The 27,610-nt window shown below is 38.2% G+C and overlaps 1 protein-coding gene across 6 annotated transcripts in view; it reads right to left on the reverse strand.

Annotated features, from left to right (window-relative positions):
- BANK1 (B cell scaffold protein with ankyrin repeats 1) overlaps nucleotides 1-27,610 on the reverse strand; it is a 315,016-nt gene that overhangs the window by 204,537 nt on the left and 82,869 nt on the right. For all 6 annotated transcript variants that reach the window (XR_003001982.1, XM_024736054.1, XM_024736053.1 and 3 more), the window contains exons 3-5: nucleotides 20,325-20,479; nucleotides 12,225-12,363; nucleotides 5,047-5,186 (exon numbers count right to left, since the gene is read on the reverse strand). Coding sequence is in view for 5 of the 6 variants with exons in the window: in XM_024736054.1 (XP_024591822.1) it covers nucleotides 5,047-5,186; nucleotides 12,225-12,363; nucleotides 20,325-20,479 (434 nt within the window). In the remaining variant the exon portion in view is untranslated. The remainder of the gene's footprint in view (nucleotides 1-5,046; nucleotides 5,187-12,224; nucleotides 12,364-20,324; nucleotides 20,480-27,610) is intronic.

Raw genomic sequence — 27,610 nt, forward strand, 5'->3', positions numbered from 1 at the left:
CAAATCACTTTCTTCTTCTCTGGGGGGAAGAATTAAGAGTAAGCACAAATAAAATGGAAATAAAGGCTACATGGAGAGCCCATGTATTGGCAAGTCAGTCCTCTCAATAAGAATGGTCATAATTCCTAATCTAAGTAATTTTTTTCTCTTGGCTTACAGTTATGGAATACTTGAGCTGGAAATGACCTTGGAGATTATATACTCTAGCTTCTTCATTGTTCACATGAGGAAATTCCTTTAGCACTAAGGAAAGTGGGCTCTCATGAAGCGGCTGCTAACTCAATGAAAGAACCCAACTCCTGTTCCTGCCCTATCCGGAACTATTTCTCTTATGCTGCACTGCCACTTTCCAGTAAGAAAAAGGAAAGATAATAAGCAGCCTTTTGAAAGAGAGGTAAGATCTTAAGCATATTTGAGTAATAAACATTTCTTTAATATTCTAAAGAAAGGTAAGACTGGATCTTACCTTTAACAGCTCTTTACAGCTGTGAAAAGTTGGTAATGAAGTATATTAACATGGAGTTCATGACTGAGGTAGGGTATGAAGAATCAAGTTATAGCACAAATTCTTCATTTTTCTAGTATCATGAACCTCTGAGAGTTCCTTACTCTCATAAGCATCAGATTCATTTATTCAATTTTATAAATAAATAACAGTGTATTTTAAAAGGGCAGTTTTCATTTCTCTCTTATTTATATACTATACTATAGTTTTTCACTTATTTTTTCAAATAGCACTGGAAAAAAACCAGCAATCACTGTTTTCCCATTTTTTACGCAATAATTATCAGTTGGGTCGTATATATCGGGAACAATAACTATGTGAAGAAACTGGGTATGAAAAGATGAAAAACACTATGCCCATGCCTTCTAGACGGGGCAGCAGGGAGTAAATGGCTTAACATGTTCTACTGATAAAAGAAGGAACAGTCCTGGATGGCTAGAACATAGGAACATGGAGAGAGTTAAGGAGACAAGGAGGCATGCTATGGTAGGGAGTCAGTGTTGGAAAAGATTTATGACTCTGAAGCTTTGTGTGTCCATCAATCTTTTGAGCGAGGCAAGGACCTGAAAAAAAACTGCTGAAAGGCTGGGGAGTTCCCAGTACCTCTCAGTAGGAAGAATCTTCTGAAGAACTCTTTTAGGGAGATAACCTCTAATGCCTGAGCTTTAACTTAATGAAGAAACTAACCTTTAAGGGAACTAATAAAAAACTGGGAAATTCCTCATGATGTGAGAGTTCCCTTAGTCCATACCTTCCCTCACCCCAAGTCCATCTGGTTTCACAGTGTATTAAATATTCGCAGGCGGTAAAGCAAAGATTGAATAATTCATACAATTTAGTGAAAACTGGCAATGATGTGCACCTAACATGAAGGTGAAAATAAGATTTCAACAGGTATAAAGTAAAATATACAAAATGATAAATGCATGCAACACAATATACCTTATTACTAATATAAAACACAACCAATAAAAATTATTTGGTACCAAAAACTCTTTTAATAAATAGGATCCTAATGCTTTGATCAATAATTGCTATGTTCTTTTAGCATTCTGAGCTAATTTGGTTTTTATATTGTATCTAGTTTTTCCTATACAAAGTTAACTTTATTGTTGCCCCTAGACTCTTTTGTAAATAAGATGGCAGTCTCAAAGGTTTTAATTATCTCAGTCAAATAGGAGTTACTAGTTTTTCTAACACTAGTACTTGAATTCTAATATCTTCCCAAATTGGGCTTTGTATTTTTTCATTTGAATTCACTGTTCTAGATGAGGCTCTGGAAATTCTACCTTTTTGAGGCTATGAGCTGGGACTTAGTATCTATCCAAAAAAGATGAAATAATTTAGGAAGCAGTTAGATAATTAAGCTGGTTTAGGTAAAGTCTTCTAAAACCTAATAGACATCATTAAAAATAAACTAAGAGGGCTTCCCTGGTGGCGCAGTGGTTGAGAGTCCGCCTGCTGATGCAGGGGACATGGGTTCGTGCCCCGGTCCGGGAAGATCCCCCCACATGCCGCGGAGAGGCTGGGCCCATGAGCCATGGCCGCTGAGCCTGCACGTCCGGAGCCTGTGCTCTGCAACGGGAGAGGCCACAACAGTGAGAGGCCCGCGTACCGCAAAAAAAAAAAAAAAAAATCTGCTGGTATATGTCCTGACAAATACACAATAACTATGGTGAATAAAATTACAACACACACTGTTCTTTGAATAGAGATGTTCAGCGGACTATATGCAACATATCCAAATCGCCCAATTAAAGTAGTAAGAGAAGCACATGAAGGAAACAACTGCTGCAGTGTTGTATGCTGGAGAGGAAAAGCACAGCTTTTTACACAACTTTTAAAATGTAATGTACACGAGAGCAAAGCCAAATGTCAAAGGAACAACCAAATGTCAACAAGGAGAAGCACACGGTGGGCTGGGACACCACCGTTGAGGGCAAGTAACCCTAAAATACAACAAGGTTCCTTTGTGTCCCTGCAGATCCTTCTTTTTTTTTTTTGCGGTACGCGGGCCTCTCACTGTTGTGGCCTCTCCCATTGCAGAGCACTGGCTCCCGTGGGATCTTCCCAGACCAGGGCACAAACCCGCGTCCCCTGCATCGGCAGGTGGACTCTCAACCACTGCGTCACCAGGGAAGCCCAGATCCTTCTTGTAAATCAAGAGTGGAGTCCAACTTTCACCATCTTGGTAAATTCAAGGTAGGGATACCTCATGTGGTCCAGATGCCAGTGGATGAGACGAACCCCGTGTCATACCTAGTCCGAGATGTGATGGAGACTGAGTGAATTGCAGCCTTTTCCATGTGTCAGGATTGTGATGGTGTAGCTCTGCCGGGTCTGAGATCTCAGACTCAGAATTTGTTTAATCTAATTCCACAATATGTGTAGGTCCCCTCATGACAATAGCAAAACCTCTAAACCCATCTTAAATTGTATAGATTAAACCAAATCTCTTAATGCATCTTACCAAGCTGTGGTCTGCTGTCACCAACTTAGAATAATTCTACCTCTCCATACTCAAACCTCAGGTTTAAAGTGCCTCTTTCCTGAGAGTAACAGCCTGAATTAACCTGTGACTGTCCAACAACCTTCCTTTCACTATAGGCACCAAGGCTCAGTGGAGGGGAGAAACCCTTCCTCGCCTCTCATTTCTGACACTGAGGGTAAAAATGAAACAGAGCATTTTCTAGTTACCTAAAAACTACTCAGAAAAGTTTTTATTCACTCAAAGCTGTAGAAGAAATCGTAACTTGCATACTACAACATTCTGAAAAACTGTTTGAGTCAAAAATTACATTTAATTTTCTCTATAAACAAAGTTTTTTTCCTCCCCAAAGGCAAAACCAACACAAAAATGTGTTTTGGGGACTACTTTACTTCTATGCTGACTGAATACTGATAATGCAATATAATGCTGTTATTAGTCTTTGTGTAGTGAATAAAGTTTTTAAAGTAGAGGATAAGGTAGACGTGTCACAGGAAAATGAAACGATTTGTATTTCAAGCTGTTACTTTTATTCTTGCTTCAGTTACAATATAGATATTTTGTCAAATGTCCTCAGACTCCTCAGTTTTTTTTTTTTTTTGTGGTACGCAGGCCTCTCACTGTTGTAGCCTCTCCCGTTGTGGAGCACAGGCTCCGGATGCGCAGGCTCAGCGGCCATGGCTCACGGGCCCAGCCGCTCCACAGCATGTGGGATCCTCCCGGACCGGGGCACGAACCCGTGTCCCCTGCATCGGCAGGCAGACTCTCAACCACTGTGCCACCAGGGAAGCCCTCCTCAGTTTGACAAATGGTATTTTACTCCCTGTCCTTCTCTAAGACATTTTTACCTTTCCATTGTTCTAAAATGTATCATTCATAAAGGAGAACTCTAATAGAAAAATGTGTCACACAAATAACAAAGCCTCCAATTCCAAACTGGTTTAACCAGTAAGACTTCATGACAACCTGTCAACATTCCTGTTATTGATGGTTTTGTTACAAGTCTTACGGAATGTTTTTGTGGTAAATCTGAAGATCGCATGTTCAATTCAACTACCTCTTTCTTTGCCTCTCCTCTGGTCTCCTCCTCTGCCCACAGAAAGACTAAGGCAATTAAGCAAAGTTATAATTCTAATTATCAAGCAGCTATTAAAAGAAATGACATTTATTTCACTCTGAAAGTCTGATGTAATAAGCACATAAAGAAGTTCCACATTAAGCAAGCTTTCTCTCCACTGAAAGTAGGTCAGGTAACAAAAAATAAAACAGAATTCAGAAATTAAACTAATGGCTTACAGTCAATCAAAATGCACTTTTTACATTCTAAGTCCATGAGTCCCTTAGGGCAGGGCACTCACATCATCTATCACTCACTGGAGAATGTCCAAACTAAGGGCCTTTGAGAGGACTAGAAACTTCTCACCAAGTCATCCTTGCTGAGTACTACTTTGTCACACTAGAGAAAAAAACCTGCAATGCCACTTTGCAGAGTTCCCAGGAAAGTTTAGCATTTCTGGAATTCCAAATAAATGTTGTTAATTTAAAGGAATAACTTTCACTGTCAGACAACAATGATAAATGAAACTAAGAAAAACATACACTGAGCTTGGAAATTTCCTCATGAAAATAACAATTTCTAGATTAACACCACACACTTCCTTTTTGGTGGTATTCTTGTTTTTTCTGAGTCCTTAACCTCAAACCTTCTTTTATCTTGTATTTGCCCACATCTGGATAAAGAGGAAATTCATTGTTTGAGAGTTCTCTTTAATCCTTCTGTCTTTCTTTGTCTGCAACAGCTTGAAAATGAGCCCATGACACAGCTATTCTGTAATGGATAACCTGTCTCCCAATGACATTATCCGGAATGACTTGACTTACACAAACTAATTCATCTACATCTCTGCATCACATAGGTCAATTTCTACTTTTCCTAATGATCAGTAATTCATTCTTATTCAACCAACATTCAGACTTTATACCAAAGTATGCATTCGTTTATTCCACATTAGCTCTTTAGCTTACTGTCGACTTCATGGAAAGATCGACTTACCTGGTATACACCATCTCCTGGACCTGCCGCTCCCAATAGGCATTCCATAGCCTTTGGGGTTGAATAGTATTTAATCTCTGCTGTGGCCTTAATGATTCCATCACAGTAGACATTGACATTGACAGAGCCAGCAGGAAAATCTTTTAAAACACAAAGAGAGAGTTAGGAGCTGAGTCTATAAATGCATGTACCACAGTATTATATCTCTTAGAGAATATGAAGTCAGGCTTTAAGAATTCATAACAATTTTACTAGCTTTTAACACTTAATTGTTTTCTTTTTTTATCCTTATTAGTTAGAAACCACAAAATAGAATATGTAATTTTGCACTTAATTGTTTAAAAAAAACTTAAAGGATTAAAACATATGTTAAAATTATAATAAAAGCAAAACACTAAATCTTTTCTCCTTATCTTCTAACCTCCATTTTTTGGAGTAATCTATAATCATCTCTACATAATACTTTGAATTTACAACAGTAAAGTCATTCATTAAAAGTTAAGTATTTGTTATTAATCTGAGGAAGAAAGTTCCCACTAATTACAGGAAAGTTTCTTAAAATTGTTTGGAAAAAGAAAGAGTAGAGTTGATTGAAATTATAGAACTTTTATTCAATTGATAACAATGAAAAACCCTTGGGAAGGCAAGGTTTAATGCCCTGTTATTTAAGTACTATTTACCCCATCCATTCATCCTTTTTGTGAATAAGTTGTTCAAGGCGACTGATACACCCCATTGTAAATTTTGCTGTAACACATCAAGAAAGTTAAACTTACCCGAGACTGTTGTGCTCTCTATGAAAGAATAACACTAAATAATCACTTCAATGGAAAGGTTGTGTTTTATTGTAACAAAATTAAACAAAATTTAGTTCTTTAAATTCATTCACAGAACACACTTTAAAAACTTTCACTCTTTGTCACAGAGATATTTCCCAAATTCTCCTGGAAAATTGTCATGCAAACATCTGGGGTTTGGAATAAGCCATTAAGTACAGGCCACCTGATGAAACCACCTGATGAAATGTTGAATATTTAAAAGTTCTTAAGGTTTAAGCATTAATTTTACTTTATCTTCTGAAGAGGATAAAGGACCTCTTATAATATTGCTCAGGAAAATTTAAAGCCAACATAATCTTATATTTAACTAGATCAAGAAGCTAAAATTTCCTCCTCTCATATTGCTTGATTAGACACTTAACCTGTATTATAAAGAAAATATATGTAGAAAAGTTCTCTCTTCCAAAAGTAAGTATTCATCCAACAGAGAATGTAAGAGAAATCTCAAAAAAACTGAAAGTTGTAAAGTACACCTCATCAGCTACAGCTGTGTGCACATAGTAAAGGGGGTTCTGGAGTTACTGGAGTGAAATGAAGTCAATTTCAGTAGATTTCATAAAGATGATTTTGAAAGAAAATATTGACTTTGTTTATCAGAAAAGAGATTAGGAGTTTTATGATGGGATGTTAACCTTCTGAAAGAAAGTCAGGTGATAAATCACGAAAGATATATGGTGAGAATATTTGCTTGGGACTTCTTTGATATAGGATACTTAAAATATTCTAATTTCTTTAGAAGTTAACATGAGAATAAACTTATTTATTCCTGATATCTTGGGTCAGCATAATTGTACTTTAACATAATTTTGTTTTTCTTTGAATTGTTACCAAGCTCAAAAGAGACACACATTTAAAAAGTATATTAGTATGGCAAAATGTTGGGTTGAGTAGAGAAGATTTTGAGTTCTGAGAACTATAAGAAGAAGACCTCAGAGTATCTGATATACCTCAATGCTGAAAGTCTATTAACACACACACATACACACTTATTTATAATGGTTAAGAGGAGGTCTCCAAAGAAGTAAAGAATTCTAGTTGGTCTTAGAGGGGTACCCTTCTCTAACAGAAAATGCTAGTTGCCTACCCCAATGTCTTCCTTTTAGAAACAGAATTCTGATTTTATTTCTTGCTAGGCACATTGCTGATCAACTAAAAAGACTAGATTTTCTATTCTTCCTTTCAGCTATATATGACCTTGGGATTAAGTTCTGACTAATGAAATATCAGCAGATATGTCTTACAGAGACCTTCTTAGTTTAAAGAGGCCCTCTCCATTTCTTTATCCCAGTGGTGTGCTGATAAATGGACTCTCAGAAAGAAAAAAAAAAAAGCACTGATGCTTGTTTTTCTACACATAGTTTTGCCAACTTCTGTGGTATAAATATTCCCACCATGGCCAATTTCAAGCTACCAAGGTGTTACGGACAGAATTTTGTTTCCCCCAAATTCATATGCTGAAGCCTTAACCCCCAATATGACTGTATCTGGAGATAAGGCCTTTAAGGAGGTAATAAGGTTAAATTGAGGTCATAATGATAGGGCCCTTATCTAATAAGGATTTATGAGAAGAGACACCAGAAGTGCATGAGCACAGAGAAAAGGCCATGTGAGGACAGAGGAAGAAGGTGGCCACCATCCAGTCTGTGGTATTTTATTATGGCAGCCCAAGAATACTAGTGCACAAGGGAAGATCACTGAATGTGAAGTAGGGAAGAGATGTGTAGAATTGCGTTTTGCAAACTGAAATGCAATGGTTCCAGCACACCTTGCTTCATCACATTGCTTGGAATATAGGGTGTGATAGCAAGAGGCTTAGAGGTCATCTTGTTCCATGATGATTATGACCACACCTTAGGGACTATGGAATGATGACTAGAAATAAGCCTGCATCTGGGACAGTACTGTGAAGTTGCCATACCAGCCCTCAACACCAGCTAGACTCAGTACAGGAAGCTCTGGGTATAGCACAAGAGAACATTTACAGAGAGCAAACCGCATTTTAAGTGATGTGACTGATTGAGCCACGAGCCAGGTGATCAGAAATGAAGTCACATGAGCAGTTTTCCTAGACTGGAAAGAGACTGACAGATGGAGGCCATCTCCTGAACCTGAGGCATCAATATTCTTCCAAAGAACCCCGAGAGTGGGGAAGGGTCCCTGGTATGTTTCCACTTTAGGGTTAGATCCTCCATTTTAATTTGGTATTCAAAGAAGTAGCACAAAAATTTTTTAAAGGCTTAAATCTTTATAGACTATTATTAGATGGTCTGAGATACTGACTGAGATCATTTCCTGTCCTGGAAGACACCATTGGGTACAGGGACTATATACATGAGATGACACAGAATTAGGAATGCTCATGAGCATGACTGCCCAAGAATGAAAGGGGACAAATTTTATATCAAGAGATGTAAAGAGAAGACTAGGAGGAGAGAGGGGGCAATACAAGGAGTATAGTATTTATAGAGAAAGATGGTCCCCTCAATTCTTTTCCCCAAAAGGAAGAGAAGGAAGTTTTTAAATGGTTTATCACCCCCCATTCAGAAGCTGAATGTGAGTTATTCCAGAAAAGCCACTCATGTTTAAGGGATTTGCTAGAGGGAGAGACTGACACTTTGTTCCTCAGTTGGATGTTCAGTGTTGTCTTATACATTGTCTCCCTTATCTCCAAACAGCCTATAAAGGAGGACTTAAAATGTAAGTTGAGAATCTATTTTATCAATAAGAAAACTGAGGTACAGAAAGATCAAGAGACTTGTCTAAAGTTACCCAGTAAATGGTTCAATACAGAGTAAAACCAGCCCTCTTGGCCACCAGTTAAGTGTTTCCTTAACTACACTGTGGATTCTGCACAGATCACTAGCCTCGAAGAGCACACTGGGCACTCCCTCTTACTCCGTAATTGGTGTAGAGCAAAAGGAACTCTATTGTACGGTCAGTCCTGTCCAATCAAACTTCCTGAGATATGTTCATTGGATATGTTCTAATGAAGCACCTAAAATATGGATACTGTAACTATATTTTAAATTTCATTGAATTATAATGAAGTTTAAATAACCAGATGTGGCCAATGGCTATCATATTGGGCAGTGCGGTTCCAAAGAGTAGTTTCTCCAGCTGTGGTTTGTGACCCATTAATTCGTCACGACATCAACTTAGTAGGTTCTAACACTGAAAAAATGAAAAGAAATAAAATATCTTTCCCTCTACTTATATTACCCAAATGTTCCTGCATGTTGTCTACTTCTTCATTATAGCCCTTAACATATTAATCATAGTTATATAAAATTCCCTGTCTGATAATTCCGACATCTGTGTCACATCTGTCTGGTCTGATGTGTGTTTTATCTCTCTAGACTATGTTTTTTCCTGGCTTCTTGGCATGCTTTGTAACTTTTTTGTTGAAAACCAGACATGCTGTATCAGATGTAAGAAATGAAACAGGTAAGTGTGTACTGAGAGTAATCTGTGTAGGAGTTAGGCTGTATTTACTGTTTGCTGTAGCTGTGGGTACCAGAGTCTGCAAATTCCTCTACTGTCCTTGTCCTTGTCTTCCCTCCTGACCTTATGCTTCCCTAAGTACTCCTCCTCAGAAAGATTCTGCATCTTGCATACTTTCAACTGTAATCCACTGCCATTACGCTGGAACCCTGCTGTGGTGATGGTCAGGTTGGGGGAAGGGGAAGCGGTCTAATCTTATGATTAAATCAGTCTTTTAGTGGGCCTGGGTCTTTCAGCTGTGACCTTCACAAGTGTTTCTGCTGTGGCATAGCTTTCCCTTCCCCACCTTAAGTGAGACTTGAGGGCTAGAGGGGGTTACAACAGGATGGATGCCCTTCCTCAGCTGGGATGAGGCTCTGGTAAAGTGGTTTCCCCTGAAAAGTAGACCTTTGTTATGGAGAACATACTGGGAGTATTTCACCATTAGTCTTCTTCTGATCTAGCAGAGCCCTTCAGGGGATCTTTCTCAGATCTTCACTGTGTGAACCTGATGGGGTTCCTGGTGGTAAATTCCACAAAATTATAGGTGCCTCTTAAGACTACAGCCCCCAGGAGCTTCTTACTTTCAAGCTAGTCCACACTCAGCTTCCAGCAATTCATCAGAATTACCATTTAAGTGCTCCTACCAGTTTACGGCTCCAGTGACTTCTGCTCCAGGTAAGCAGATCTTAGCTGTCAGTCTTGATTTACCTTTCTCTCCAGAGTTTGGGATGGTTGTTTACCCTACAACCTTAGTTCTCCAATGACTTCAAGAAAAGCCACTGATTTTCAGTTTGTTCGGCTTTTTCTTGTTGTAAGAATGGGAGTGGCAACTTCCAAGCTCTTTACACGTCAGGGCTGAAACCATCAGTCTAAGTATTGCTTTTAAAACTTTTGTTTTCATTATGTTTTCATACATATGTACTGGGTCATAATGTAAAATGTAGTTCTTGCTAGGGTTCAAAAAACTTCAAGAAACTGTGCCTTGAGGCAGAGAAAGTAAGACCATTTCTGCTGAGGCATGTCCCATACGTATTCCCATAATTATTCATGGAACTATCCTGTATATTGCTACATAGCAGCCAACGTTTTGTAAGATAATTATCATTAACTTAGAGAATACACCAGTTGAAAAAAAGAGTTGGAAAGGTTTAATTAGCATAACTGGTAAATAATGGTTGGTTGGTTGGTTTATTTTTACTACAAATTTGCTGTTCAACCACATGGATAATATTATGGGCTGGTATATACTGGAAAATTTGGAATTACAGTTTCCTCCTTTTCTGAAAAACATCTGAACTTTGACAGTTTATTCTTTGCGCTGCTCTTGGCTACTAGGTAAACTGAACATAAAAACTTAATGTGAACAATTTTATTTGACATTTTGATTTGCTATTTGGGAAGTATTAGCTAAGTACTTCTTAATTTGTAATATTGATTTTTCTGTAGTGATTTAGTCTAACTAGATTTAGTTTAACTTCTAAACTAATTAGTTAGAAATTATTGCTCATTAAATCATTTAAAAATGTGGCATAAGGAAGTAAGGGGCTTTGGAAGAAAAGGCAAAGAAACAGAAAGAATTCTTTCTCATCTCACTTCTGCATATCCTTGTCCATGACAGGAAGCAGTGTCTAAGATGTTTATAAATGGTTGGTGTAAAGTCTTTCCTTTCTATAATCCAATTCTGACTTACGCTGTGCAAGGAAATCCATAGAGGGGACACATGCTTTACACAACAGAAAAGATTTGTAAATGCCCTGTAAATGGGTTTCATTATACCACAGTCTAAAAAGAAAACAAAAGAGCTCAGGATGCATTTGATATACTCTTTTTTTTTTTTTTTTTGCGGTACGCAGGCCTCTCACCGTTGTGGCCTCTCCCGTTGCGGAGCACAGGCTCCGGACGCGCAGGCTCAGAGGCCATGGCTCACGGGCCCAGCCGCTCCGCAGCATGTGGGATCCTCCCGGACCGGGGCACAAACCTGCGTCCCCTGCACCGGCAGGCGGACTCTCAACCACTGCGCCACCAGGGAAGCCCTGATATACTCTTTAATTTTAAATATTTTTTACTACATTTCCAATTTTATAATAAGATTGAATATCTTTGTACTTTAAAATATTTTATGAAATTCACACTTATAAAGTTAGGTAATTTTATTCTCTAATTATAACAGGACACCATAAATTCAAAAACCAAGTAGTCCTACATTTATATCAAAACATTCAGAAATTAATATATTAAATTTTGATTTTAGTACAGTTATCACAGCAAGTGTGTCTATTCCATCTGGAATTTTAAATCCAATGCAATTTATCATGCTGAAGCAAAGTTGGATAATAAAATGGTTAGGTTCATAATTTAAATAAGGAAAAGAGGGAAGATTGTATATAGAAATGGTACCATGATGATAAAATAGTGAAAAAGAACTATGCTTTCCAAAGCAAAAATAAACTCAAAAAATATACTTTTTTTGCATGGCAAAAAAAGTAAAGAAGAAAAAAGAAAATCATGAATGAAAATCCAAAAGTCTGCTAATCCTGTTACAATAAAGCAAATAATTTTAGTTCCATATTTAATAGCTGACACATTAAAGTGCTCTCTGCTGACATAAAGTATGTGATGTTACTGGCTGTCATTTTACCACATGGTACACAAACTAAGTTCTCATAATTTACACGTTTGTGCTTTTGCGAATCCAGTTTAATAATAACAGCCTTGGGTATGTGAAAGCTAAACACAGGAAACACCTGCAGAACAATATTAGTTTCTGTAGGGAACTGAAACCACTTACCATAAATTTATTGAAAGAAATTCAGAATGATGTTTTATATTTATTAAAGCATAAAAAAAATTTCTTACCTAAAGCTTTCATACACCAGACTGTCTTATTCCAGAGGGCTGGCCGTGTTCTAACGCATTTACTATTTGACGTACATTCAACCTCCACAGAATCACCAATTACTTCATCTCTCAAAATAATAAATATTTCACCAGGATTCTATAAGATGAAAAATATAACCCAATTAGGCATTTTTAAAAGTTTTCATTAACCAAAGAACCCAGTGCATTTATTAATGACAAAGGTCACACATGATAATTATGTATCTCCATTGTGTCTGTAGTTTCAGCCATATTCAGAAATGAAAGATATAAAGGTGATTCTCACAGCATTTTAAGTGTATCAACTTGATGTCTATTGAATAGTCAATTTTTTTTCCCCCAACACCAGATTTTGCAACTGGAAAGACAGTGAGGACAGAGCTGCTCCCTTTTCCTCTCACCTCATCCCTGTGTGTGAGGTTCTATCTGAGGGTGATGAGCATCAGTTCACAGACCTCCAAGGAATGTAATTCAGTTGCTAACCAAATACTTTTTTTTTTTCCAAATCCCTTTCCTTTACCTTTCCAGAACTTGGTGTACTTATCTATATATGAGAGGACTGAACAGGTTTAGCTTTAAGACCTCTTATAATTTAATTACGATGAATTGTTTTAAATGTCTAATACGGTTGACGCTTGAACAACATAGGGGCACCGACCCTGTGCACAGTGGAAAATCCATGTATAATTGATATTAGACCCTCTGCAATTCAACCAACTACAGATCATGTTGTACTGGGTATTTACTATTGAGAAAACTCCATGTTTAAGTGGACCCATGAAGTCCAAAACCCCTGTTCAAAACAAATACTGTATGCTAACACATATATATGGAATCTAAAAAAAAAAAAAAAAAATGGTTCTAAAGAACCTAGGGGCAGGACAGGAATAAAGATGCAGACGTAGAGAATGGACTTGAGGACACGGGGAGGGGGAAGGGTAAGCTGGGATGAAGTAAGAGAGTGGCATGGACATATATACACTACCAAATGTAAAACAGATAGCTAGTGGGAAGCAGCTGCATAGCACAGGGAGATCAGCTCGGTGCTTTGTGAACACCTAGAGGGGTGAGCTGGGGAGGGTGGGAGGGAGATGCAAGAGGGAGGAGATATGGGGATCTATGTATATGTATAGCTGTTTCACTTTGTTATAAAGCAGAAACTAACACACCATTGTAAAGCAATTATACTCCAACAAAGATGTTGAAAAAAAAAAAAATCCATGTTTAAGTGGACCGATGCAGTTCAAAACCCCTGTTGTTCAAAGGTCAATTGTAGTTTTAATCTTACCTAATAGAGGTTCTCTGGTTACTCTCTACGATGAGTATCAGTGAAGGCTATTGAGTTGACAACGGTTATAAATCTAAAAATTTCAAGATTTTATTAAGGTGGAAAAGCTAAATCTATATACGTAAGATATAAACGGTTACTGAAAACCTTTTGAAAACAATCCAGAAAGAAAATTAAGGATAAGAAGATTAGAAATAATATAGAAAAAAAGAAGGAATAAACACTTATTGAGCACCTATTTTATACTAGGAATTATGCTTTTTATGTAAAGCCATTTCCTTTAATCCTAACCAAAACAAACACACACATACATATACACACAAACATACACACATACCCCAAAACCAAAATGGAAGGCTATCATTTTTCTCTTTTACAGATAGGGTAACTAATACAGAGAGTTACATTCTGAAGATCAACCAGAACTATCTAAATTTAAAATCTGTACTACTCTTTACATCTTGCTGTTTAACCCTTCAAAATAACAAAAATAAAATATATTTTTATGATTATCTCAGATATCACCTTTCAAAGGCTTTCTTCAAAGTCAAACTAAATTTCAGTCCTTCACAAAATAAACAGAAACCTCATTTACATGCTCTTATAAAATTGTGTTTACCCAAAAGTCATTAATTTCAAAGTTCTCTTATTAAATATTATCTCCCTAAGCATAAATCCCACCAATAAAACTTACATTTTTAAAGCTCTGAAAAAAAGAGTTTCTACAAATATGTTGATGTTAAAAAAAATCATTTCAGGGCTTCCCTGGTGGCGCAGTGGTTGAGAGTCCGCCTGCTAATGCAGGGTACATGGGTTCGTGCCCCGGTCCGGGAAGATCCCACATGCCTCAGAGCGGCTGGGCCCGTGAGCCATGGCCGCTGAGCCTGTGCGTCTGGAGCCTGTGCTCTGCAACAGGAGAGGCCACAGCAGTGAGAGGCCCGCGTAACGAAAAAAGAAAAAAAAAAAATCATTTCAGCTGATACACATCCACTTCAGGCATTTCTCCATCAGAGTCTACCACTCTCCAATATTTGTCCACAGATTATTTTGAACTAAATTTCTCCACACCGAGTAAATTGCTCATCGAGAAAAGATCCCATAATTCCACCTATTGCTCTGGCCTCACACACCCTGCATGTTGGAAACACTTCTCTGTTTCTTTGCTTGTGCCCCCACACACTGCTTCCTCCTCTTCACAGGACCTCACTGCCAGTGCAGTTCTTCAGCTCCTCTAATGCTCACATCTCACTCCTTACTCTGAAGCTTTAATGACTTCCCACTTACTTTGGCTCAGATCCCCAAGATCCTCGGCTTCAAACTTCTTCGGAGTTCTCTTCCCTAGTACATCTCTTCTTGTATAACTTTGACCTCTCGCTTTCCAAACTTAGTGAGGCTTAGCATCCTCTCCCAGTGTTTATTCACCTAGAGAACTCATTCTCATTCACGAGGGCTCACACAGGCTGCTTCTTGTGCAACAGATTCTCTACCTAATAGAGGGCAGGACTCCACCTTTCAACCATTTCCAGAGAAGAGTTCTCAACAAAAGACAAGCATACAGACCACCCCCAAGGAGGCACTGACACCTCATTTGTACCCGGGACCAGTTTCATGGGCACGTAACCTCTGCAGCTTCACAGGTCCTGCACTTGGAGAGCGCTGCACTTGTCTTAATGTTCTGCTGTTGCAGCTTGAAATGCTTAATAATTTGAACAGAGGTCCCTACCTTTTCATTTTGCACTGAGACCTGCTAATTAGGTAGCTGTTCCTGTTTGTACATACGTTGGCATGCCCTTGAGTTCCTCCTCTCCCTCCATCTCCCCATATGTATCCTCTCCATCGAGGTCCAACTCAGCTTTAACGCACAACTTCCAAAGGAATCATGAAACATTTCGCACCTGTACTCCTCATTTGACCCTTTCTAAGCCATGCCCTCTGGTCTTAATACGCTTTTCATGCCTGTGTCTAGGCTTCCCAGATAGATTTTAAACATCCCGAAGCTATTTTTATTTTTTCATATCGTTGCGGCATCTTGTAAGAATTAGGTACATAAGATAATCTGTATATATTTTTCAATTCAGATAGAATACCTCTATAAAAATATAACATTTTGGGGGCTTCCCTGGTGGTACAGTGGTTGAGAGTCCTCCTGCCGATGCAGGGGATGCGGGTTCGTGCCCCGGTCCGGGAAGATCCCACATACTGCAGAGCGGCTGGGCCCGTGACATTATTACTTTTTAAAACCTCCCCTAGTAATCTCTTTATGCTGCTTAGTTTGAGAACCACTTAGTTACAGGGAAAAAACATCTTTTGTCATCGTAAAACCTTACCTCAAAAGGGGTAATACTTCACAACATAGACATTTTAGGCATTGATACACATAATAATATTTTGCTGCTTTAACTGTGTTTTTCAATTAAATCACAGGACTTGACTTTAAGTTAAGGTGGGCTACCAAGGACTAGTGTGTAACTTGGTGTCAGAAATAAGTGGGCAGTGCTGTTAGCTTCTGTGTATTGTTTTAAACTGGATTCAGTGCCAAGGAGTGAACAGGTAGGAGCTAATCTCTGAAGTTTTTGTAGTTTGCCTGTGGGCCCTTCTACAAGTCACACCCCTTTATATATTCTCAGAGTTTCACTAGAGTCACTGGTTACATGATCTGTGGTCTATACAGATTTAGGTTTGGAGTCTCATATTATGGTTGCAGCCACAAAGCTAAACACCAGTGAAGGTCAAATAAAATGAAGGTCTTTATTAAGGAATACGCCACATTCTAGAATTCAGATAGAAAAATGATTCAATGAAATTAATATAGATCCAAACGTTGATAAGGCCCCTTAAAAGGCCTTTTCTGGTTATTCTATAACTTGAAGAACTAAATTTGCTCAAGAGATCAACAAGAGACCAGACTACTTTTAAAAGCATATTTCAGTCTTATCGGAACAGTAGCAGTGGGAGAATAACATAAATATAAAGAAATATCAGTTAATTATACCAAAGGAAGTAAAGAGGTTTGGGGTGGAGAAAAGCTGTGATTGCAGCAGATTCTATCAAAAGGAAGGGAGAATGACATTGAAGTCCTGCCTACACAGGTAAAACAAGATAGAAAAAATAAGCTCACTCTTGACTGCTCTTTAGGACGGTGCTACTGAAGAAGCAATAGAGAGGCCATTACTGACCCGTGACTGGGGCTCAGAGAAATCACAGGAGAGGCAAGAGGCATCTGGGAGCAAACTGCAGTACTTCCGAGAGGGCCATTGAGGAAAACATTCATAGGCTCTCTCTTAAAGATTCAGGTCAAATCCATTAAAAAGAAATCCAGTGACTGAATCACTTTTTAGAGATGATGCAGCTCTAACAAGTGATCATAGAACAACTGGCAGGACTGCAGACAAGTCTCTGAAAAAGAGTACTGCCTCCCTGATGCCATTACTAGGTGATTTGAAAGTGACCTATTATTAAGAGGCATGGATGTATTTCCTATCCTCTGGGGCAGGATTTATCCTTGGCAGTACTGACATGTTTGAACCAGAGAAGTCATTGCTGTGGGGACTGCCCTGTGCACTGTAGGATGTTTAGCAGCATCCCTGGCTTCTACCCGCCAGATGCCAGTAGCAACCCCCCAGTTATGACAACAAATCTGACTGCAGACTTTGCCAAATATCCCTTTGGGAGAGACAGCCAAATCAGTCCCAGATAAGAACCACTGCTCTGAGGGAATCTGCCTGAGAAATTAATAAAATTAGGACTTTGGAGTAAATACACAGCAAGGGGAAAAGAAGCTAGCAGATAATAGACCAGGTCCAGTTCTGGTTTAGATGTTATTCCAATGGAAGAACGCCTCCCAGGTGGATTATTCATCAAGGACAAAAACTGGATAAGATTCATTTGAACAATGGATGTGCTTATTATTAGCAGGCTTAGAATTCACTGATTTCATATCTCTCATGATCAATTACCCTATACAAGGCAAAATCAGGAAGAATATGCTAGAAAAGCAAATATCCTGGCCCACACCAACCAAAAAAAAAAAGCTTAACACATACTAAAGTAGAACAAATATTGCTAATCCTAGAAAAGAGGCAAAATTAAGCAGCAGAATTAAACTGTTAAAACTCATTTAGGTATTTCTTAAAAAGATAGGGAATAACTTACATAAATAGAACACTGCAGGCACATCTTCACTAGTGCATGAAAAAAAACTGTTGAAGAAAAAAAACTTTTTTCTGCTATTTTTGAAGGGGCACAAAATTTCAAGGTCCAGGAAGTCTGAAATCCATGGAAAGGAACAATGCTGGGAAAGATGACTCAGCAGAGGGATCAATACTGCCAGGCTCCTGGGGTCAAAAGCAACAGCAGCCTTACCTGCTGCCTCAGTTAAACTATCTGCTTATGCTGCTTCTCCAGAGCAGAGGAGGGAACAGGGAGAGCACTTCCCCAGGAGCAGGTCCACAGACCCAAGCAGTTCTGCAGCAAGAGGCAACAGGTGAGACTAAAACTAATTCTCTGGTCATCAGAGAGAATGAAGATGATGCCATTAGATTGAACCAGTCAACTCAGCACCAGCATGCTGGAAACATAAAACCACAAGGGGAAATCCATAGATTTTGAAGATACTGGGTGGGAAAGAAGCACATCTCAAATATGACCTGGTGACTGGCAAGGATAGTCTTGTAAATTTCTAGATTTTTATACAATGGCCGCGAAGTCTCAAAATATCACTTCCGGAGAAAGGAGGTCGTATCCTTAAGTGGACTCTACTTACCCACTAATTCAAAGACTTCTCAGAAATATTCAAAGGTTGTGCTTTCAGACAATTGGCATAGACTGAACGTTATCCTGGCAAATCTGAAACATGATTTTCACTCATTTGGATACAAATAATCTTTCCTGTGGTGCTTGGAAATTGGGACTTGGATTCAGACTATACTAAGATCTAGGTTCTGAGAACACAAGGTTTTGACTGGGATGACTATTTTTGGTCCAGGGATTTGTTTATTTCAATTTTTTAATGTGTAGGTCTGATGCTAAAATAATCTTATATGACCTTTCAACTCTTAGGACTGTTTAAAAAGTGGGGTACCGGGCTTCCCTGGTGGCGCATTGGTTGAGAGTCCGCCTGCCGATGCAGGGGATGTGGGTTCGTGCCCCGGCCCGGGAGGATCCCACGTGCCGCGGAGCGGCTGGGCCCGTGAGCCATGACCGCTGAGCCTGCGTGCCCAGAGCCTGTGCTCCGCAACGGGAGAGGCCACAACAGTGAGAGGCCCGCGTACCACCAAAAAAAAAAAAAAAAAAGTGGGGTACCCAAGAGAGATTTGGAATTGAAATAATTTAACTGCAGAGGGTCTGAAAGAATTGTATACATGTCAGTAAAAGCCCACAGTTCTGTTACTGAAAGAACCCTCATCCTACTCAGCCATCTGAGTGAGCTATCTCTGCTTGGAGGGCAGTGGGGTTTAAGTTTTGGATTTTGATTTCTCTGCAATTTAATAATGGAAAGGTTTTATACTGTTCAAATTTTACTCTTGCAGATATTTTTGAAAGCAGCTATTTAGACTCATTGCATAATTCCTCGTGAGCAATTTTTAGTTCCAGAGGGGTTTTTTTTTTTCTTTTTTTGCTTTGACTTTCCCTACTTGAGAACAGTTCTAATTTCCATTTTATAGTCTCTTCTATTTATTTCTGTCTCTTCCATTATTTCTGACTCAATAGGAGCCACTGGTTCTGCTTGTTTGGCCTGATCTCCCTTCCTCAAGTAGGTTGTAATTGTTCTTTGCCTGATCCGCTATCTCAGTTGCCTCAAACCTGTACAGTTTCATTTCCTGGGGTCTTTAAGGGAGTGTCAAAGAAGTTTTTGTTCCTCTGGAACTGATAACATAATAAAATGGCAATTCTCCTGTTTGGGGATGGGGTCTGGAGGTGAGGGAATTAAGCTTTCCCAAACTGCACAGAATGTTCTGCTTCTCCCAGGGCTGCTGGTATCATCAGGATCAGGGGATTCTCTTCCAAAATATGCCTCCCAGTAAGCAGACAAGTGCAGCTCCTGTTACATTAACCTACTGGCATCCCCCTGAAGGACCCTCTCATGCAGCTCTCAAGGTCGTCCTGTATCTTTTGCTCTTCCTGGTCAAGCACACCATAGACACCGAGGACCAGCATCTTTTTATTGTCTGGAGATCAGGAAGCCCCAGTTTTGGTCAAGCTCTAGCAGTAGGCTTATTTTAGTGGCTCAGTCCAATGAAAACTTAGAAGGAAGAAATGTTGGCAACATGTGTTCATACAGTCACCTCCTGAGAAATCCACTCCCTCTAACATTATACTTTTATTCCCCAAAGGACCAGCTCTTCTAGCTCTATGACAGTTCCACTTCATAATGTAGGCCTTTGATACATGTTTTATAATTTAAAAATCAGTGGCCATAAAAAATAAGTATTTTCAAATTCTATTCAAGAATATATTTCCTTTTATGAAAATAAAATCCTTGATCTGGTTAATATGAATCCAACTTTCTTTTAAATAGCTTGATATATATAGCAATTGTAAATCTGTTTGTAACACATCAAGTAACATTTAATAAAATGATGCTTTCATATATGTTTAAATACTTTATTATTCAACAAATATGTATCAAATGCCTATTACCAGATATTGTTCTGGGTTCTGAGGACACTGCCGTGAACAGAGTAGACAAAAATGCCTCTATGTTGTAGCTTCTAGTGTTAGTTACATTCTAGTGAAATGCAGTATCCATTAAAATAATGCAGTCACTTAAATAACAAGGTGTCTTTACTGACCTCACATGGAATCTCAGCGGGAAGCACCACTGCCTGTGATATGGTGCTTCTTGAAGCTTCTGATAATTCTTCAATTTCCTTTCTCTCACTTATTTGCCCAGAATGTTCCACTCTTAGGTCTGTTGGAATAATGACCTCAAGGTAGTCCTCAGAACCTAGAGGAAAGTTCATGAATGTAGATTACAATATAGCTAAGGCCATATTATTTCCTCCATTGCTATAAAAACTAATTGCTAAACGATTTATTTATAATTGCTAAACAATTAATATGTGGGACAACCAAACTGAGTTTAAGACAGCTAAAGTAAATGAACCAATGTTAATAATTAAAATAATGCTTCATAATTTAACTAGTATTATAACCATAAGCTACTAAACTAAATCAAATACTAGTTAAGTATTTTCCCCAAAAAAATCCAACCACCATTTAATATTGTCTCTTAATATTAAAACAATAAATCTGAAAAACATGAAGCTATTTCTTTTCAATGCCTATAATTAAGGAAATTTATTCATTTTAAATCAGAACAATTATTTACCCTTCACATATATTTCTAATTTTAAAAACAAAAAGCATAACTAGGAGACAATCACTAAATAAACTAGTATTTCTATGAAACACTAGTTTAATAGTGAAATATTAGCGTTCATCAAAATGTTAATGTGTTCTGTGAAAAAAGTGTCCTGAATTAAATAAGTTGGGTTTCTTTATGGCAGTATTACTAAGAACACTAAAATATGCTAATGTGAATTTTGAATCTCAAAGAAGGGAAAAGAGTATTTGATTTTTAAAACATTTAACATTTATTAACTTAGCATCGTCTCAATCATTAAGACACTTTTCTCTATTGAAGAAGAGCTGTGTTAAGAGAGATGGATAATACTTTTATTACTCAATGTTTCAAAGCCCAGAGCATTTTATTAGGACACAGAGCCAATATGACTGGAACCAAGGCGCTCACCACTAGAGACTCTCACAACTGTCATCTTAGGCCAACCTCAAATGTATCTCTCAAATCCTCAAAGAAGGGAATTGGACAAAAGGAAAACAGCTCCTGACAGCTAGATACTGGCCTGATACTGTGTGAAGGCCTTGGCGTTGCTAGGAGGTGGCCTCCTGTTCTCCTACGGAACATCAACAATTTTGCAGAACATCCCCATCGGACAAGGCCACCTGTCACCATGATGGATTAAGTCAGAGATCAGACCACTTTGTAATCATGTCTGAATCCGGGCAAAAACATGAACACTGTCCAAACCACAAAATAACCAAACATCCTGAATCCTGGCTCCTGTGAGCGATGTTGCTTCTTTACCAATTCCAGTCTCAGCCTCTTTTCACTTCTCTCACCTTCCAGGTAGGGTAACGAGTTCCTCCCAGTTTGCTTGGGATATTTTTGGTTTGGGCACTGAAAACGCTGTGTCCCAGAAACCCCCTCAGTTTCAAGTATGCTGGTATAGCTGGTTACCCTGCTTCTCAATAAGCTGTTAATACACGAAACCATAAAATTACGTGTGCTTTTTGACAGCAAGCAAACTATAGCAAAGCCCTGCTTCCAGGAACCCTTTCTCAAATCATTTAATGCAACCCTAAATCCTACAGTGAGTCTTTTCTTAATACAGTCTTCCTGAGGTGTCCCATGGCTCTCCATGGTGGCCTTCTCTTCATTGCCAACCAGCAAAAAAAAAATAGTTCAAGGACAGGTGTGTCCTACTGGTCTTTGGCAAAAGGGAATTGACAGGATAAAAAGGAAGAAGAGTCAAAGGCAATATAGATGAAGTTGGCTAGAATTCTGGTTTCATTGCATCCAGAAAGTGAAGTCAGCAGTTTCATACAGGTAATTCTAACAGAAAAGCAGAGTAACAAAAGCGATGTCCTCTGGAGAGGAGCTGTCTCCATGCCACATCTAAGAAGGAGAGAGTTTTGTTTTGGGTTTTTTTTTTCTGTCTTACGAAAGTTACAGAATAAAAGTACAAAAGCACCTGGGATTTCCAGATTCTCCCAGTACTAGTCTTGCTTGAAATGAAATGAAAAACAGCCTTTATTTCTCTAACAATTTTAAACACTTCCATAAGCAGTCTCATTCTCTCTCTCTCTCTTTTTCTCTCATACACACACACACACACACACACACACACACACACACACACACACCAAATTAGTGACAGGTTGTATAGAACTGGCTCAATCACTTTGTGAACTGAAGAAAGAACAAGGAAACTGATTTCATTTTATATATCTTAAAAGGTGTAAGTTGTTCCACTGCAGGAGTATCTAGGATGTTTTCTGCTAATTCATCTGTGGTATTAGGTTAAGAAGAGCTATTTTCTTTACCCTGAGAACATAATTACAGATGTACCAAAGATTTACCTCTATGAACGTTCACAGAAGCACTGTTTATAATGCAGAAAACTGGGAGCAGTTGAAGCAATAAGGGACCAGATGAAAAATGTGTAATGTGATAAAAGACACTGTCACTAATTAAAATTCCATCAAACAATATTTAACAACAAGGAACAAGTTTATGATATAAGTGAAAAAAAATCAAGTTACAAAACTGTCAATTTTGTAGGTTCCCATTTTAGTAAAATAAGAAGTATAGGACTTCCTGCAGGTTCCATATTTAAGGAGCTTTGGAAGTTGCCCCTCCAACCTAACAAACAAAAAGTTGAACAGACTAAAACATCAATAACTTTTCTTGGATTCTTAAGAGAGGCGTGGCTGGAGAGACAGGCAGGTGGATAGAGAGTCTCAGCTTTACCAGAGCAGAAACTCAGGAGTGGAAACGGCCCCAGCAGCCAGAACCAGGGTAGAGAAACCTGAACCGTAATTGACGAATTGCTGGACACTCAATGAGGACAAGTCTGAGAGTTAAAAACTCCAGGGGAATTCAGCCAAAAGGTGGGGGGAACACAGTATTTTGAAATTTACCTCTAGGAGCTTGATAAGATTCCCACAGCAAATACTGGGGAACATGCCCTCCTGCTTCAATGGATCCGGAAACATCTTTAAATACTCCAGGACACTCTGTTCTTAACAAGGCCTGCCCTGGTTGGAAACTAGTTCATCAGAGCCAAATCTACTGGGGTATTACCACATTCTAATCGACCAGAGGAAGAGAAATACCAAACTGCAGCCCACTGGAATAATCCTCTCTCACCTAAAGGGGAGAAAAAAAACTGAGGAACTCTTGTGAGGTCCACAGTCCAGAGGCATAGGCTCACTAAAGGACTGAAACCCAATCACAGAACTCTAGAAAGCCTCCTCTCCGCCACACCTCACCACCACATTACTAAAGGCTTATTTACAGCAGTTCTTTTTATAGAGTATATTATTGTCTAGTTATCAAGAAAAATTACAAGGCATACCAAAAGGTAGAAAATACAAATTGAAGAGACCAGAGAAAGCACGAGAATCAGACATGGCAGGGATGTTGGAATTATCGGACTGGGAATTTAAACCAACTCTGATTAGAATGCTAAGGGCTATAATGTGGCATGGACATATATACACTACCAAATGTAAAATAGATAGCTAGTGGGAAGCAGCCGCATAGCACAGGGAGATCAGGTCGGTGCTTTGTGTCCACCTAGAGGGGTGGGATAGGGAGGGTGGGAGGGAGATGCAAGAGGGAGGAGATATGGGGATATATGTTTATGTATAGCTGATTCACTTTGTTACACAGCAGAAACTAACATACCATTGTAAAGCAATTATACTCCAATAAAGATGTTTAAAAAAAAAAATTAGGGCTTCCCTGGTGGTGCAGTGGTTGGGAGTCCGTCTGCCGATGCAGGGGACACAGGTTCGTGCCCCGGTCCGGGAAGATCCCATATGCCATGGAGCGGCTGGGCCCGTGAGCCATGGCCGCTGAGCCTGTGCGTCTGGAGCCTGTGCTCCGCAACGGGAGAGGCCACAACAGTGAGAGGCCTGTGTACCGCAAATAATAATAATAATAAAAATAAATAAATAAAAAATTAGACAGAATGCAAGAACAGATAGGCAATGTAAGCACAGAGATGGAAATCCTAAGAAGAGCCATAAGAAAGTGCTAGAGATTAAAAACACTGTAACAGAAATAGAGAATGTCTTTGATGGATTTATTAGTAAAGACTGGACATAACTGAGGAAAGAATCTCTGAGCTAGAGGATATATCAATAGAATCCTTGAAAACTGAAGAGCAAAGAGAACAAAGACTAAAAAAAAATTGACAGAACATCCAAGGACTGTGGGACAACTGTGAAAAGTGTAACATATGCATAATGGGAATACCAGAAGTAGAAGAAAGAGAGAAAGGAACAGAAGAAGTATTTCAAAAAATAGTGACTGAGAATTTCCCCAAATTAATGTCAGACACTAAATCACAGATCCAGGAAGTTCAGAGAACACCAACTAGGAAAATCCCCCCCAAAAATGGGATATACCTAGGGATATCATCTTCAAACTGCAGAAAATCAAAAATAAACAAAATTTGAGAAAAAGCTAGAGGAAAAAAATCCTTACCTATAGAGGAACAAAGATAAGAATTATATCTGACTTATCCTCAGAAACCATGCAAGCAAGAGAGTGGAGTGAAATACTTAAAAGTATAAGAGAAATAAACCACCCACCCAGAATTCTGTACCCTGTGAAATTATCTTTTAAAGCTGAAGGAAAAATAGAGATTTTCTCAGACAAACAAATATTGAGATAATTTATTATCAGTGGACCTGCCTGAAAGAAAAAAGAAGTTCTTTAGTGAGAAGAAAATTAATATAGATCAGAAATTCAGATCTGCATAATGAAGGGAGAGCACTGAAGAAGGAATAACTGAAGGTGAAATAAATATTTTTCTTATTTGTGATTGATCTAGAAGATAACAGTTTGTTCAAAATAATAACAGCAACAATATATCCAATAATGTATGCTTATATACATATCTTATATAAATATTTACATATATATGCTTGTGTATGTTTATATATAAATAAAATAAATGAAAGCAATGATATAAAGTATAGAAAGGAAGAATTAGAATCATTTTATTATTATAAGGTAATAATACTACCTATGAAGTGATACAGTGTTACTTGAAAGTAGACTTGCGTTAGCTGTAAATGCGTATTGCAAACTCTAGGATAAACCCTAAAAAAAATTATTTTTTAAGTATAACCGATATGCTAAAAAAGTAGAAAAATGGAATCATGTAAAATGCTCAATTAAAATCACAAATGGCAGAAAAAGAGTAGAAGACAAAAATAGGAATAAAGAACAAGGGGAGCAAAACAGAAAACTTACTAATGAATATGGTAGATATTCATCCAACTATATCAGTAATCATTTTGAATGTCAAGGTCTAAATGCACCAATTAAAAAACAGAGATTATCACAGTGGATCAAATAACAAGACCCACCTATATGTTGTTTACAAGAAACCCACTTTAAATATAGAAATATATAATGATTAAAAGTAAATGGATGGGGGCTTCCCTGGTGGCGCAGTGGTTGGGAGCCCGCCTGCCGATGTGGGGGACATGGGTTCGTGCCCCGGTCCGGGGGGGTCCCACATGCCGCGGAGCAGCTGGGCCCACGAGCTATGGCCGCTGAGCCTGCGCGTCCGGAGCCTGTGCCCCGCAACGGGAGAGGCCCCAGCAGTGAGAGGCCCGCATACCGCAAAAAAAAAAAAAAAAAAAAAAAAAAAAGGAGGAAAAAAAATTTTATTTTAGCTGAGTAAAAAGACATGCTTACTGTAAAAAAAAAGGTAAGACTTACATTTCCATCACCTAGAAATAATAACTGCTAACATTTTCATACATGTCCTTCCAGACTGACATAAATATATATGTGTTTGTATAGAGGCCCCAGGAGTGAGAGGCCCCAATCCAAAAAAAAAAAAAAAAAAAAAAAGTAAATGGATGGAAAAATACACCACGCTAATACTAAACAAAGGAAAGCAACAGTAGCTATATTAATTTCAGACAGAGCAGACTTTAAAGTAAGAAAAGCTATCAGGGACAAAGAAGGACATTACATAATGATAAAGGGGTGAATTCTCCAAGAAGACATGACAATTCTTAATGTGCGTACACCTAGCCACAGAGTGTGAAACTATGCGATGCAAAAACTAACAGAACTTCAGAAATAAATAGATGAATCCACTATTACAGTTAGAAACCTCAACACCTCTGTTTCAGAAATGGACAGAAAGAGCAGGCAGAAAATCAATAAGGACGTAATTGAACTCAACAACACCATTAATAAACTGCATATAATTGACATTTATAGACTGCTTCATCCAACAAAAACAGGATATACATTTTTTTGCAAGCTCACATGGAACATTCACTAAGATAGAACTCATTCTGAGCCATAAAACACACCTTAACAAGTTTAAAAGAATAGAAATTGAACAATGTCTGCTCTCAGACCACAATAAAATTAAACTAGAAATCAATAACAGAAAGATAACTTAGAAATCCCCAAATATATGGAGATTAAACAACATACTTCTAAATAATACATGGGTCAAAGTAGAAATCTCAAAAGAAATTAAAAAAATATTTTGAACTGAATGAAAATAAAAATATAACAGCAAAATGTGTGAGATGCAGCAAAAGCAGTGCTTAGAGGGAAACTGTTAGCATTGAGTGCATGTATTAGAAAAGAAGCAAGATCTAAAACCAAATTTAAGTTTCCACCTTAGGTAACTAAAAATGAAGAGCCAATTAAATTCAAAGTAAGCAGAAGAAAAGAAATAAGAATTAGAACAGAAATCAATGAAATTGAAAATTGGAGAAAAAAGAAAAAAAACAATGAAACCAAAAGTTGGTTCTCCAAAATGATCAGTAAAATTCATAAGCCTCTAGCCAAGCTAACAGAAGGGGAAGAGAGAGAAAGGGAGAGAGACAGAGAGCAAGCGAGCATGTGAACAAGCAGAAGACACAAATTAATAACATGAGAAATGAAAGAGGGGGACATCACTCTAGAGATCTAGATCCCATGGATGTTAAATGGATAATAAAGGAATACTATGAACAAGCCAATGCCACAAATTTGATAACCTAAATAAAAGGGACCAATTCCTTGAAAGACACAATCTGCCAAAACTCACACAGGAAGAAATAGACAATATGAATAGGCCTAAAGCCTATTTCTATTAAAGATTGAATCAAGAATTAATAACCTTCCAAAATAGAAAGCACCAGACTCAGATGGGTTCACTGGTGAATTATACCAAACATTTAAGGAAGAAATTATACCAATTCTCTATAATCTCTTTCAGAGGATAGAAGCAGAGGGAATACT

This window comes from Neophocaena asiaeorientalis, unplaced genomic scaffold, assembly GCF_003031525.2.
Source record: "Neophocaena asiaeorientalis asiaeorientalis breed wild unplaced genomic scaffold, Neophocaena_asiaeorientalis_V1.1 scaffold7, whole genome shotgun sequence".
Classification (NCBI taxonomy): domain Eukaryota; kingdom Metazoa; phylum Chordata; class Mammalia; order Artiodactyla; family Phocoenidae; genus Neophocaena; species Neophocaena asiaeorientalis.